Below are 14,868 nucleotides of genomic sequence, written 5' to 3' on the forward strand. Positions count from 1 at the left end.
TTTTTATCTTTTTTCTTGCTGAGCTGCTTCACATCTGGCTTGGGGTTATCATTATATGAGCTGCAAAAGCTCAAAAAGGAAACAGTATTTTTTAATATATGACAAGATGTCACTGATAAAATATATAACAGCAAATTGTTAAACAGTTTCTAAGAATTGATCAAATTCATGGGATGATTCGGCAGTGACAGCAGTAATGAATACATTTCAGTGTGCAGCTTCATTTTAAAATATTACATTGCCTGCTGGGTGTTTGTTTTATTAAATTATAGCTCTGTGCTGCACAATTCTCACTTCACTTACCTGAAGAATGACATGGTATTCCCTGGGTAGATATAAAGGGTCCTATGAAGACACACGGTGTTTAAGTGTGCTATAGATATGATAACATGATGATCTTTATTTTTTACATGTTTGTGTTCATTAAATTCTTCTTTAGGAGCACTTGTCTTGCGTTTAAGGAGTTACCAAAGAGAACAATATTTTCTTGCAAGTGCTGCAGTCCACTGAAGCCCTACTTTTGGCATTATTGGGCTCAAGAGACATAAATTATATGGGTTTTTGTTTGTTTATGCTCATTCCCTTAATAATGAGTTGTAGTGAAATAGAGCAGCACAGTTGGAAATACTTAACTCCCCCAAAATGAGAAGAAAACCAAACCCGATCAAACTGTTGGCTCTAGCTCTGCTAGGAAACATGTCAAGTCTGTGGTTATTTTTTAGGGTACTGTCAGATCGAACTGCACCTCTTCTCACCTTTAAAAGCACAGGTTAACATAGACTAAACTAAGTTAAGTGGGACCTCAGTTTGTTGGTATTGTCATAAAGAAGCTGCATGAAATAAGACGGACAAAGCCATAGGAATAAAATGCACAGAGAAGAAAACTACTGCAGTTTTATTCTTTTTTTCAGAGTGCATCTCTTAAAACTGATGGTCCAGAAGTCAATTTAAATATTTAACTGAGCGCACTGTGAGACCAAGAGAGGATATATAAAGGCCTTCTGCATCTGATTTTCTAGAACATTAAAAACTGCCTCTGTAAAACTGGGTATCTCTGCCAGTGGACTCTTGACTGGATCCTGTAGTTTCTGGCAACACGATACTGGTGTAGTGAAAATTTCTCTGATAAAGAATTGACAAATAAGTGCTTGTCTTTCACCATTTTATTCATCACACTTGTAAGAGGTCACAATTAATCTTCAAAAATGGCCTCTTCTCTCTATTGTAATTGTTCATACAAAGCAAAGTGACAAATGACTGGCAAGCAGTGCAAATCAAAGTGTAAATTACTGCTGCTTTTTCTGCTTCAGAACCACGGAAGGTCCTTCTGTTTATATAATCTCCACATGATTACTCCGGTTTCTCCTTCCAGTGCAAGAACACACAGTGGGTTAACCCTGCATACCAGGACACAGGATATTCTCCCAGTAGGGATAAAAAAAGCTGTACAAAATGTTAAAATATATCTTTTGAAAATGTAAACATTTGTTAGACAAACATGCAATCTGTGAACAGTATACTAACATCTTAAAATCTGCTTGGAATAAGGTGATTACTCTGTGTGAAACAGTCTGTACCATAATACTGATCAAAAAGATGGCTATATTTAAATAAACTGAAAGTTGAAGACAAAAAATGACTTATACTTGCTTCACTGTTGTAACAACCAAGTTTTTGTCTTTTTTTTATGTCAACCTCAGCAAAGAAGTTTTATTTTCCACTGAGATATCCATATTTATTTAGCTCTTCAAAACAGTGGAGCTGAATAATGATCTTGAGGATTTGATTTTTGTAGTTCCTCTTCACAAAACTGGTCTTTGAACACAGCAGGCCCATATGTGCGGGTAGTGTGCATTTTTGAGCGCCACAGTTTTCTTTTCCTAAGGAGCCTAATTATTAATTCTCCTTCACATCTTTCCTTCAATTTATAATTATTTTCATTTTCATTATTTTCTTTGCCCAGGAGTAGCAATCTCTCAATGACAAAGTTGTCATGTCCTAAAAAACCCTGTTTTATTGTCTGTTTTACCCTAAACAGGATCATAACTTGCACATGCTCCACTTAAGAAGACTTTAACTATAGTTAAACTGAAGTTATAGCCGAAGGTAGAAGTTATTACTTTATTACTTTATAAAAACCGTCTTGGCTTTTGCAACCAGGGCTGTCACCTCCTGCTTGCTGTTAAATAAATTCAGCATTTGCAAAAAATAAGACTTCACTTTCCAAACCCAATTTTATAATAAATATTGTTTGTAGAGGCGACAAAACGAGGGATTGGCTTTACAGAACATACATGAATGTTGTAGTAAAACAAAATGAGCTGCATTGGATCATTATGTGACAAGTCCTTTAACCTGTTTACTTGTTATCAGCCATTAACCCTTTCACGCATAGTGGTCACTACAGTGGACAGCTATTCAAAGGATGTTTTCTTGCATTTGTGTCAGTGTTGATGGTATACTTGGACATAAACCACTACATTGGACACTGATGTGTAACTCCATACCCTGCCACCCACTGGTTATTTAATATTACTATAGATGTATGACGTGTTTCATTGCAATTATTGTTATTTAACCCCATCATGCATGAATTATGACAACCTCAATCAGTATTTTTATTCATCTTTTCATGCCTAAAGACGAATAAAAATACTGATAGGCTTAATAGACAGTGTACAATGTGAAACTACTACAGACTCTATATGAAGTATGTTGATGTGGTTGTGATTAAATTCAATTAAATACTGTTAGGGCTGTTTGGCTACTTTTTTCACCATTTCAGTTACTTGATTCTAAGATTTGTTTTCCCTCTTGAGATCCGAAAATATTTTTTACCTAACATTTGATTTTGTTTTCATTGTTATAATTCGTTGTGATTTTGCTGTAATTATTTCACGTTCGTAAGAAAATTGTTACTAATATTCTTTCTTGTCTTTTGCTTATCCGGAGACTGGATATAGTGTCTATGAGGTCTATTTCTGTACCCGGATCGCGAACACGCGTCGTTGCGCCGCCCTGCGCGTTCCTTTCCGTCCGCGTGCCCGTGGGTTTTACCTGTGTCTACGCTGAGGGTTTCCAACAGGGAAGAGAAATGCCATCAAAGATCATTTTTGAAACTGAGGATCAAGCAATGGACGAAGAAGTAGACACTGTCGTGGAAACTAAAACCCTAAAGGTGAGCAAAGCAGGTCGTCTCGACCTGGAAAGAAAGAAAAATGGTTTTACTCGCGGCTCGGCTCCTCCATGTTTTGGCAGCATGTGGCTGAACATGCTAACTAGCTAACCAGACAGCTAACTCTACTTAACTGTTAGGAAAACTGAGAGAGATAAGATAACAGTGTGTAGCGAACTTAGCAGTGACGTATTTTTGCGCTCATGTCCCGTGCTGTTTAAAACTTAAATTTTGTAATGAAGCGGAAGAGCAGCAACGTGGTCCGATGGTGAGCTAAGTTAATGTTAGCACACAATGCGAGTGTTAGCCATTTAACCATAGCTAAGAGAAGATCACGTGGCATGCCCATGTGTCTGAGAGTTGATCGTGTGGTCTGACGAAACTGTTTACATTGGAGTATACATCCGCGCTGTAAACACGAACTAAGTTTTGTTTACTTTATAGCCAGACGTTCTAAAAAAAAACCCCAAACAAATACTACGTAAAACAGTAAACAACACTTTACTTATAACTATAGGTGCTGCCGAATATCACTTTGGTATGCTAAATACACTAAATTCGCTAAAGTTTGTATGGCCGCCTAGAATTAAGTTTTGTCAGACTTACAAGGTGGATGGCTGATTAGTGTTCGTATTGTCAACCTCAGGTCAGGATTAATAAATCAACCGTTTAAACTGGGAAACACAGTTTGGCTGGTTCTTTGGTCGAAATGATTTATTATAAGTTTGTTCGGCTAATGTTATCTGCGGGTGGCAGTGCAGGAGAGGAGCCGTCTTATTAGCAGCGGGCTCATGTCTGGTTATTAAAGTAGTATTCCTTTTTTTATTTTTTATTTCATTAAGTCATTAATTTATTCAATAAAATGTCAATATTTGGGGTCAGTCACCACGCAGATATCCATATAGAAGTGTTTTGTCTTTTGTTTAATGTGTTTTCAACGTCACTCATTTTTATAAGTGGCTTCATAGTCCAGTGGTTTACATTAAGCAAAATATTCCTGTTATGATGCAGGGAGGAGACACTAGTTATTTTGGTGTTGTCAGGAAGAGCATCCAGCGTAAAAATCAGCCAGACATGCAGAGCTGCCCACTGAGGTGGACCCTACTGAATAAGAGAGCAGCTGGAAGTAGCTTCAGACCACTTTAATGCCAAAAACCACCCAAATAACTGTAGTCTTTGAATATTTTGCCAGCAGAAAGGTTGTGTGATACAGCAGATGCACATTAACCACTGCAATATCTAAATGACGTTTTTGCTGATAGTAGGACAAAAAGCACAACATTAGCCAACAATGTGTGGAGGAACTGAACTGAACACTTTTAAACTTTGAGTAGCTACAGAGTCCTTGGGGTTCCTGAATTTCTTATTGTTTTGTGTCTTAAAATGAAATAAAAAAAAAATAAAAAAAATAGAACAAGACCAAAGAGGGCAAGAAGCTGAAGAAGCAGCAGCAGCAGCAGCTGGAAGAGCAGGAGGATCCAGATTGCGAGCCTCCTGCACCCAAAAAGAAAAAGAAAAAAGACAAGCTTGCGGCAGACCAAGTGAACGAAGACCTCGATGAGGCCACTGATATGAATGGCAACAGCAATGGTGTTGAAACATCAAAGAAGAAGACTAAGAAGAGCACTGAAGAACAGACAGACACAGAGGTCAGTGTTGATTGTCCTTAGCCAAAGGTCTAATTTTGGAACTAATGGACAGTTTATGGGCATATTAATACATCCTGTTTATATTAGGGGAATATAATAATTTTGCCTATAAAGTGATCTCTCTGTAATATTTGTAATATTTGATCCACTTCTTTTCATGGGATTAGAAAATCAAGAAGAAGCAAAAGAAGGCAACTGCAGAGGCAGCAACCAATGGACATTCCACCCCAAACACCCCGGTTCAGACACCATCCCAGTCGAGCGAAGATTCGGCCAGTGACAGCGAAAAAGAAACGGTAAGATCTGCAGAGAGAATGTCTTTTGCTTTTCCCAGCACATCTTCTGGCTTCAGTTACAGGTTTTAAAAACAAAACTGACTTTGTTTTCTTGTTTAGGAAGAGACACCAGAGCAGAAGGAAGGTGCATTCTCCAACTTTAGGATCTCTAAAGTCACTATTGACAAACTGAAAGGTAATGTCAGAACTTTCTACCCTATTTTCATTAATTTATTTTTAATTCTATTTATTTTTATACAGTGCCTCAGAATTAGAAGGTCACTGGCACATGCAAAGTTCTTGACATGCTTGGTGCGTCATAGTTTTGGGTAGTCATGTTGTTAAGTCTGACTTCAGCTTTTTATGTAATGAAGAATTACAGAATTTATTTGAATATTTATAGACTTCTGCAAGCTTTCTAGGGCTAATCTAACATGGGCATAGGAGTTGTTGAAGTGCTTCGAGGTTTGCTAAATAATTAACTAATAACTAATTACCATTGATTCTCTTTCTTTCTCTGTGTTCCACACTATTACTGTCCCTTTTTAGCCCGAGGAGTCTCTTATCTGTTTGACATTCAGGTAAAGACATTTAATCATGTCTATGATGGAGAGGACGTAATTGCCCAAGCCCGAACAGGAACAGGAAAGACTTTCTCCTTTGCTATCCCTTTGGTGGAGAAGCTCCAGAAGGATTCAGTGGACATGGCCAGAGGCCATCCTCCCAAGGTACACGCCCATACACAGCAGAGGTAGTGAATATTTATGGACGCTGTGATTCTGTGTGACTGAGTATTTATTTATTTTTTTTTAACTATAGGTTCTGGTGTTGACTCCAACCAGAGAGTTGGCTATCCAGGTTGCTAAAGACTTCAAAGACATCGCTAAGCGCGTATCTATCGCCTGTTTCTATGGAGGCAGCTCCTACAACCCACAGAGTATGTCACATACAACAACACAGTTTTCTTTAAGTCAAATAGTTTTGGATGTTCCAGTTAGAAAAGAGGGATGTTATACATGTATTACACATTTTAATTTAGCAAAAATTGTGGTTCTATCCACCTTTTTTTGCTTGAATGCCTCAAATGCACTACTTTTAACCTTTTGACTGCAGTAATTCAGGGCAGACACAAGGTGGCAGGACTGTATACTGGAACAGCGCATGGGCTTTTTTTTTTTTTTTGTAGTGTATGATTCATGGGATTTGCAAATTAACTTAATAACTGGGATTGCTTCAATCATGACTTCAGTTTCAGTGACTGTAAAATGTCGATGATAATCAGGGTAACTGAGACCATTCCTTCACTGCTGTTTTTTCTAGAAATAGATTCTTAAGTAGATGTCAGAATATTTTTAAATGCAGTTTCTGTTTGCTGTTTTCAGCTTGCTTTATATATTGTTATGAAATAAAACTCTTTTTATTAACCTTTTCCTTCCAGTTGATGCTATCCGTAATGGTATTGATATATTAGTTGGAACCCCCGGTCGCATCAAGGACCACATCCAGAACAATAAACTCAACCTCACCAAAGTCAAACATGTTGTTTTGGATGAAGTGGACCAAATGTTGGACATGGGCTTTGCAGAACAGGTCGAAGAGATTTTGGGTTCATCGTATAAGAAAGGTAAAGTTCAATCTCTGGGTTTGTATGTTGAAATATGTATATAGGCCAAAATGAGCTGATAGTGTTTTAGTTTGTTTATCAAACTGCCAAAACGTCTGCCTTTGTAGAGGTGCTCACACTTCCTGATGATCAGTTAATCTAGTGTGAATGTGATTAGCAGCACCTTGCTGCTATTTAGCCTCTTATCTGCTAGGGTGCAAGGGTGTACTTAGTTTCTCACAGGACTGCATAGAGTCCTTTCCTTTTTACACGACTGTTTACTGAAGTAGTAATTGTTTTAGTTTGGTTATATATGTAAATTTTAATGTCGTGCACATCTCTCCTGTTTAGACGCCGACACCAACCCACAGACTCTCTTGTTTTCGGCTACCTGCCCACCTTGGGTGTATGAAGTGGCAAAGAAATACATGAGACCCAACTGCAAACATATTGACCTGATTGGCAAGAAAACTCAGAAAGCTGCGACAACTGTGGAAGTAAGTGTGTTTGTGTGGGAGGGAGATGTAGAGGCTGAGACTGGTGCAATTTAACAAGCGTTACAGCAGTCTTGGGTCTTTGGTTTACATTGCTTAGAGATGCTTGCATGCAGGGCCAGTTAAAGTAACGGACTGTAAAATGAGCTCGCATACATCTCCACCAGGAAAACCCAGCAAGTTCATTTGCAGTAAAAATTGCTGTATTTATCATCATCCACTTCAGTGAAGTTGTAATAAAGTACAAGTTTTTAGCCTGCCAGTTGGATTAATGAAAATCTCTCTCCTCTCACGCCCCGCTTTCCCCCGCCCTGGTGAATCATTTGTCTCTGTTTCTTTTTCTACTGTAGCATCTAGCCATAACATGTCACTGGTCACAGCGTGCGGCAGTGATAGGCGACGTGATTCAGGTGTACAGTGGCAGCCATGGGAGAACCATTGTCTTCTGTGAGACAAAGAAAGAGGCCAATGAGCTTTCCATGAATGCATCCATCAAACAGGTAGATGCACATACTTGCATGGTGCACATTTAACAGACTGATGTGTTGCACATTAAATTGGTAAAATCCTCAGTAATTTTCTTTTCTTTTTTTTTTTTTTAAGAGCACCCAGTCTCTTCATGGTGATATCCCCCAGAAGCAGAGAGAGATGACGCTGAAGGGATTTAGGAACGGCGCCTTTGAGGTTCTGGTTGCCACTAATGTTGCAGCCCGTGGATTAGATATCCCTGAAGTTGACCTGGTGGTCCAGTGTTCTCCACCCAAGGTGAGAAGAGTTTCCAGTTATCTATAAGAATTCCTTAATTATGCCTTTTTATATTTATTTATTTGTTTAAATATTGTAAGAGTGTTGATTTTATACTTGTGAAGATGATGGATGAAAATGAGTGATTAAGTTGCGGTGCATGGATGTTACCTGCACACTTTCACACGATTATACACAACAAGATCACTGGGAGAGCGCATCTGCCCCAGAACGGCAAAGGTGCTGCTAACACTTTGGTGTTTTTATAATGTTTTATTACAACTTGCCGAAGTCAGCCTGATTTTTATAACGACACGCTGATGTCTGACCTTTGACCTATGACCTTGAAGCATTCCATACTAAAGTGGTGTATTTTGTTCTTCTCCGTTGTTCATATTCTTTATTATGGATCTGTACACGTGGAGTAGAATTGGAAAAAAGCTTTGGGTCCTATAAGCTGTTTAAGATATATATGATTGCTATACACACACAGAGATATGTAGTGTGATTTTTTTTTTCTTTTTCTTTTTTTTTCCTTTTTTTGTGAAACTTTAATAACTAATTCAAATTAATTTTTGTCAAGGTTGATCTAGGTACTCGTGTCCTCCAAACCCATTTCTATTTGTATATAGTTTATATAATTTGACGACTCAATAAAAATAACAGTTTTGTAGATTTTTCACATTTGGTATGACTTTGACCAGATTTTCACTAAAATAAATTCTGCTCCAGCTGTTATTGGTACCTAACATCACATAAAATCTGAACAGGATATCTTGGAAACAGCAGATGCTACACTGCTAACAAACAAACAGACCTGACATATTCCATGCCTTCAAGGGAGAAATGTTGTAAAATGATGAAGCCTCAAATCTTTACTTTGTCTGAAGTTTTTTTTTGTGTTTATTCTCAGGATGTGGAGTCATACATCCATCGTTCAGGACGTACAGGGCGTGCAGGCAGGACTGGAGTCTGCATCTGCTTCTATCAAAGAAAAGAAGAGGACCAGTTGCGCTACGTAGAAAACAAAGCAGTAGGTATCTTTTGAAATGCTCACTTGGGCAAACAGGAGTGACGGGCTTACCTTTTTGTTTTTTAAAAAAAGAAGCTGTAAAAAAATCAGAAAAAAGAACACAATCAGTCCTACTCAGTCTTTTCTCTTTACGTGTGAGAAGGAAATGGATAAGATCCAAAGGGAAAAGAACAGAAAGGTAGAGGAGGAGGGTGTTTAAGAGGCACCGGCTAAATAAAGGCGCTTTTTACACAATCTGTGACAATGAGGCCTTCCTATGTGACTGTTAAACTAACCATTTTTTATTTGCTCTTATTTCAGGGCATCACATTCAGGCGAGTTGGCGTTCCCACTGCCAACGATATTATTAAGTCATCAAGCAAGGATGCTGTCAGGTAGGTAATTAAGGGGAGTGAGAGCCAAGGGCAAGCAATTATATTTTGTTACAGGAGTATGAAATAGTTTTAATTGTTTACTATTTGAAAGCTTGTATTCAGTCAGCCACAAGGTGTTATTAATAATCAAGGGCGATGCTTTAGTACTGGCAGCTTGGTGGTCCCACGAAGCCTCTGCCTTAATCATGACACTGCTGAATGTGAAAAATCTTTCCTGACTGCGAGAGTTTGATTGTTGACTTTTCCTATACTGTGTCCAGGTTTCTGGATTCTGTTCCAGTCGCGGCTATCGGGTACTTCAGAGCATCAGCTGAGAAGCTGATTGAGGAGAGAGGAGCAGTTGATGCACTGGCTGCTGCCCTGGCCCACATTTCTGGAGCCACAAGTCTAGAGCAGAGGTCACTGCTCAACTCTGATGCTGTAAGTTATTTATGCATGCGTACAGAACTTGCTATTATGTCGTACTAGGCACCGTTCACCCTCGCATACAGCTTTCCTAGACGATAGATTTGTGTCTGCCCTTTGTTTTAAAGCCCGTGGGCGTTCTCATGCAGGCCTAACATGTTGCCCCTGCCCACCCACTAAGTATAGTGCTTGTCCTCCATCTAGTTAGAAATGCGCTGTGCCTTTAGGTGATGTATAACTGTAATTCTGCCTAATGTGTTGTTTCTGTTTTGTTTTTGTTTTTTTGCAGGGTTTCAGCACAATGCAGTTGGTGTGTTCCCAGGAGATGCATAATCTGGGTTACGCCTGGAGAACCATCAAAGAGCAGCTAGGAGAGGAGATTGAGAACCACATTCACAGAATGACCTTCCTCAAAGGCAGAACAGTATGTATACACACTCAATATGTAGATATGTGAGCTGTGGCTAGTGTATACATAGATGCTAGACCTTTGTAAAATAATGGGTATCTGTGTGAGAGGGGGAGAGGTTGTATGTTGATGGATGTCTGCGTGTGTACAGTTACAAAGGACTGGGCTCAGCGACTGTTCTACTTTCTTATAAATTGTACATTCTTGCAAAATAGTGAAAAAACCACACCCCAGCGTGCCACATGAATGATAGCAAATGGAAGTGTGAATTGGAAACTCACTGGTAAATGAAAATGCAAATTAAGAGAAGTAGTGAGTAAAATGTCTTTTTTTTTTTTTTTTATAATGTATTGTCCTGTTGTATGGGAATTGAGTCTCTCTGGTCGCACAATAAGCACAAAGCTAATTATCCACAGCATGTAAACAGAGAGACATCTGTTAGTATGAGTGAACATATGTGACCATGTCTGTTTGACACAGACATTGAAAAACTCGCCATCTCATGCTTATTGTTTTTCTAACAGGGAGTTTGTTTTGACGTCCCAGCTGATAAAGTCAAGGAGATTCAGGTGGGAACAACAATAACCCCAACATCTGTTCAACATATGTAGTTGACTTCTTGTAAATGTGAAAAAAAGTGAAAATATATATTTCAACAGACTGGCAGTCCTGTTTGAAATCCTTTGTCTCCAAACTTGTTCTTCCATTAGGAAACATGGCAGGACGGTCGCCGTTGGCAGCTCACTGTGGCCACAGAGCTGCCAGAGCTGGAGGAGAAGCAGTTCAGTAACCGTGGTGACAGAGGCTTTGGCAGTGGTAACCGTGGTGACAGAGGAGGGTTCAGAGGCGGCAGGGGAAGGAGTTTCGGTGGAAACGGTGGCCGTGGCAACGGGTTTCGGAACGGCGGCGGCGGCTACGGCAACAACAGAGGGGGACACAAACGCACATTCAACCAAGCGTTTGATTACTAAAGTACTAATGTGTGGACTGATAGGACAGACTGTCACTCAGCTGGGCTGGCAGTGGTTCTTATTGGCTGGCTGGTCAACATTCTCCATCATTAAACAAGTTTAATTGTGTAATTTCATATAGAATTAATTGAATTACAGAGTTTGAGACATAATTTTAACAAAACGTGCTATCGGAAGAGTAATACTAAAGGTGCAGTTTACCGTAAAGCTTGATATTTATTTCCTCTGGTCTGTTGTGCATGTCATCCATCTAGATTTTTTATTTTTTTGGCTCATCTGCACAGGTTTGGAGGCATGTGTAGCAGAAATGTTTGCCTTCTCTTTAATATAATGTGACTAAATTTCATTTAATCTGGGCTGCTGTTTAATGTAGGTAGTGTTTTGTTTTTTGTTTTTTAGTTCAGATTTTTTTAAAAACCCATTTAGGACAGCACACGTGTCTTTTAGTCCCGTTATATTCAAGAAAAGACGGACATCTTTACACCACACATCTCCAGAGTTGGGCAAATCCCACCAAAATATTCCAGATGGATACATAACTCTGCAGGACAGAGGAGATTTTTTTTGGGGGGGGGGTGAGATGTTACTTTAATTTACAGATAGTTATCTAAAAATGGTTTAAAATGAAAATCTGTGTACCGTACCATATATACAAAACTAAGACTGGCAGCCATTTTTGCGATGCCTGATGTGCATTTCTTTAAGGTGGCACTTTAGCTGAAACTTTTGGAATGACATTGCAACTAAATAAACAAGCACCAAATGTAATTACTGGTTATATAACCTATATTGAAATGTTGGCAATATTCAATAACATGACCTAAAGTTGGAAAATGTCATCTATTGGGTTTTAGGTAAAGTGTTCATTTTTATGGGTGTTTGGGGAACATTGGCAGCAGTCACACTTAAGGCTTTTGTCCAAAATGGAAGATGCACAATCTTGTTCACGTCACATTTGATGTACGAGTGTGCTATCAAACCTGTTCAGTATGTTGCACTGTCACGTTTGAGATGGTTCTACTCTGCACCCGCAGAGAACAGCGATGGTGTTGACCTTTACAAATGTGCTCAGTGTCAGATTGCTGCCTTACCCTCAGCTGAAACCTCTCTCCCCAAAAATATGTTGGATGATTGCTTTGCAATCGCCTCTATTTAATAACTTTTGTCTACTGCTTCCATTCATTTGAATGAAATGACTTCTTCATTAAAAAGGTCAAGTCATGTTGTGTTTATTCCTTCCAAAGGGGTAAAATAAGTACGTAACATGCTTATAAAATAGTTTAAGGCATTCGTCTTCTGTCAGAATCAGACTGGCAATAAACTACACTCACTGAGCACTTCAATAGTAAAGTATCTAATTAACTAGTGGTAAGAAGGCATCTCAGTGCATTTAGGCACGTAGAAATTTTCAAGATGACCCGTTGAAGTTTAAACTGGGCATGAGAATGGAGATTCAAATAAGTTTGAATGTGGTGTGGTTTTTGATGCTAAACAAGCTGGTTTGAGTATTTCAGAAACTGCTAATCTACTGGTGTCTTTTCCACACAATCATCTCTGATTTGCAGAGAATGGTCTGAAAAAGAGTAAAATATCCAGTGAGTTCTACAATTGAAAATGCCTTGTTGATGCTAGGTCAGAGAGAAATGGTCCCAAACTGCCCAGAGTTGATAGGAAGGCAGCAGTGACTGTAATAACCACCCCGATAGCCACTCCTATCACAATGGCCAGAATTCGCACAGAATAACCAAAACTGGGCAACAAAAGCTTGAAAGACTGATGAGTCTTGATTTCTGATGCATCATTTAGCGTAAACGGTTTGAAAACATGGATCCATCTTAGTTTGTATAAACAGTTCAGGCTATGGGTGGTGGTGTAATGGTCTAGGTCAGTGGTTCTTAACCTGGGTTCGATCGAACCCTAGGGGTTCGGTGAGTCGGTCTCAGGGGTTCGGCAGAGCCTTCGCCATGACATGCATGGCTCATTTTGTGCACCAGTAAAAGAATCACATTTTATTTTTCACTAAAGAGGGGTTCAGTGAATGCGCATATGAAGCTGGTGGGGTTCGGTACCTCCAACAAGGTTAAGAACCACTGGTCTAGGTGATGTTTTTTTGGCATGCGTTGGACCGCCAAGTGAGCAACATTTAAATGCTGCAACCTACCTCTGTTCCTTTGTGACCACAGCAGCAGGAAAATGCACCACGCAAAGCTCAAATAATCTCAATATGGCCCCCAGTCATCAGATCTCAATCCAATAGAGCACCTTTGAATCTATAAAAAGGTGCATTTACATCATGGATGTGCAGCTATGTGGACCATAATCTTTGAGGAACATTTCCAGCAACTTGTTGAATCTATGCCGAGAGGTCCAGCCCAGTGCTAGCAAGGTCGGCCTAATGAAGCATGTGGTAAATAAATATAATACTAAGTGCACGGGTGGATTATTAACAGTTTTGTTTCTGCTGTGTTTTATGTGCAGTGAGACTTTCACACCACACTGAGAAGAAACAAGTACACAGAACTAAATGTTGCAGGGTTAGTCCACTGATTCGGTTCCTTTACCCAGCACACAACCAGAGCAACACTATAACTCTGCATTACACCAAAAAACAGACAATCTGAAATCTGCATGATGTACGTTTAATTATTTAAATGAGCCAAACATTGCTATAAAATAACAAAGTTGAGTCACAGTACATAAATATTCATTTTACTGTATTGGATCGTTAGATCAGAAGTTGTAAGGTTATATCGTTGACAGACAGCTTGACATTTTGTTTGATCGTTATTTAATTTTTTTCAATACAAGCATATTATTGCCCACAATATTTTTTTAATTTACTTGTACCAATTTTGTCCACTTTGTCTAGCGCATCGCTGTACTTGGCAAACATAATCACAATATACTGACACAATATTGGAAGGGCAACACAGTTTAATTACACCACAATATAAAATAAACTAAAAGAATTTCTTAACAACAGTCTATGTGCAAATATTGCATTACTGGCACTGTTTCCTGCATATTCAAGTACCTGTCAATATTTTAATATTGACCAAGGATTTAGATATACACTTTTCATAAATACCCAGACAGGTGAAAATATTATACTCCTCTCTACATCTAGCCCAGTATTGTAGTTTTATTGATTTGGATGCAATAGTTGAAGAAGAACAATAACAGGATTTACACAGATTTTTCAGTAAACTTAAAATGCATCTTATTCAAAGAGCTTTTTTAAAAAATCTGTTTTATAGTGAGATGCAAAATCAGTAAACCTGATGGATTCAACTATAGTTCTGATAGCAAAAACAGCAATCTTACAAGCAGTTATATTAAAATTAAACAGCCGATCTTTAAAATCACTCCATCCTTTGATATTATTGTGTTAGGTCCCATTCTCACATGTTAATAATTCATTGTGCAATGACAAACAAAGTTTATTGGATCTGTTCTGACTGATTTCCCCTGTGCCATTTGGCCTCCCCTGCTGGATTATACCGGGAGGCAAAACAGCTGCTACATAATAGATAAAAAGTAAATTATTTCCTGTGATGGAAAGCTAAAGACATGGGATGTCTACAAGGACTGTGTGACAGTGTGTGCTATGATCATGACCAGAATGTACCGTGTTTAATGCACAGTGAAACCTGAGGAAAATGAACCACAGTGGAGGAAACAGCCCTGAGGTGGGAAAAAGCTTGCTAATGATGCCACTTTCGGCTTGTTGTTGCGT

General features: G+C 38.9%; 1 protein-coding gene across 1 annotated transcript; it reads left to right on the top strand.

The window, feature by feature from the left end:
- The first annotated feature begins 2,968 nt into the window (after positions 1-2,968).
- On the top strand, positions 2,969-12,370 carry ddx21 (DEAD (Asp-Glu-Ala-Asp) box helicase 21). The gene is made up of 16 exons (XM_085371773.1): positions 2,969-3,178; positions 4,588-4,824; positions 4,992-5,120; positions 5,220-5,295; positions 5,649-5,827; positions 5,919-6,036; positions 6,538-6,723; positions 7,054-7,199; positions 7,547-7,696; positions 7,800-7,961; positions 8,854-8,973; positions 9,274-9,347; positions 9,608-9,767; positions 10,042-10,176; positions 10,686-10,730; positions 10,872-12,370. Exons 1-16 carry the CDS (start codon positions 2,969-2,971, stop codon positions 11,130-11,132), a joined length of 2,388 nt encoding a protein of 795 aa, XP_085227899.1. The 3' UTR covers positions 11,133-12,370.
- The last annotated feature ends 2,498 nt before the right edge of the window (positions 12,371-14,868 follow it).

Source organism: Diplotaxodon limnothrissa, linkage group LG1 (genome assembly GCF_057381915.1).
Source record: "Diplotaxodon limnothrissa isolate DT_005_m linkage group LG1, D_limnothrissa_male_GT1.1, whole genome shotgun sequence".
Classification (NCBI taxonomy): domain Eukaryota; kingdom Metazoa; phylum Chordata; class Actinopteri; order Cichliformes; family Cichlidae; genus Diplotaxodon; species Diplotaxodon limnothrissa.

What these genes read in the sequence shown, in the direction of transcription:
- ddx21 (XM_085371773.1), top strand. Translation starts at nt 2,969, where the DNA reads ATGAGGTCTATTTCTGTACCCGGATCGCGAACACGCGTCGTTGCGCCG. An exon ending in CACTATTGACAAACTGAAAG is followed by an intron (nt 5,296 to 5,648) that starts GTAATGTCAGAA and finishes GTCCCTTTTTAG; the next exon opens with CCCGAGGAGTCTCTTATCTG. An exon ending in TCCAGTGTTCTCCACCCAAG is followed by an intron (nt 7,962 to 8,853) that starts GTGAGAAGAGTT and finishes GTTTATTCTCAG; the next exon opens with GATGTGGAGTCATACATCCA.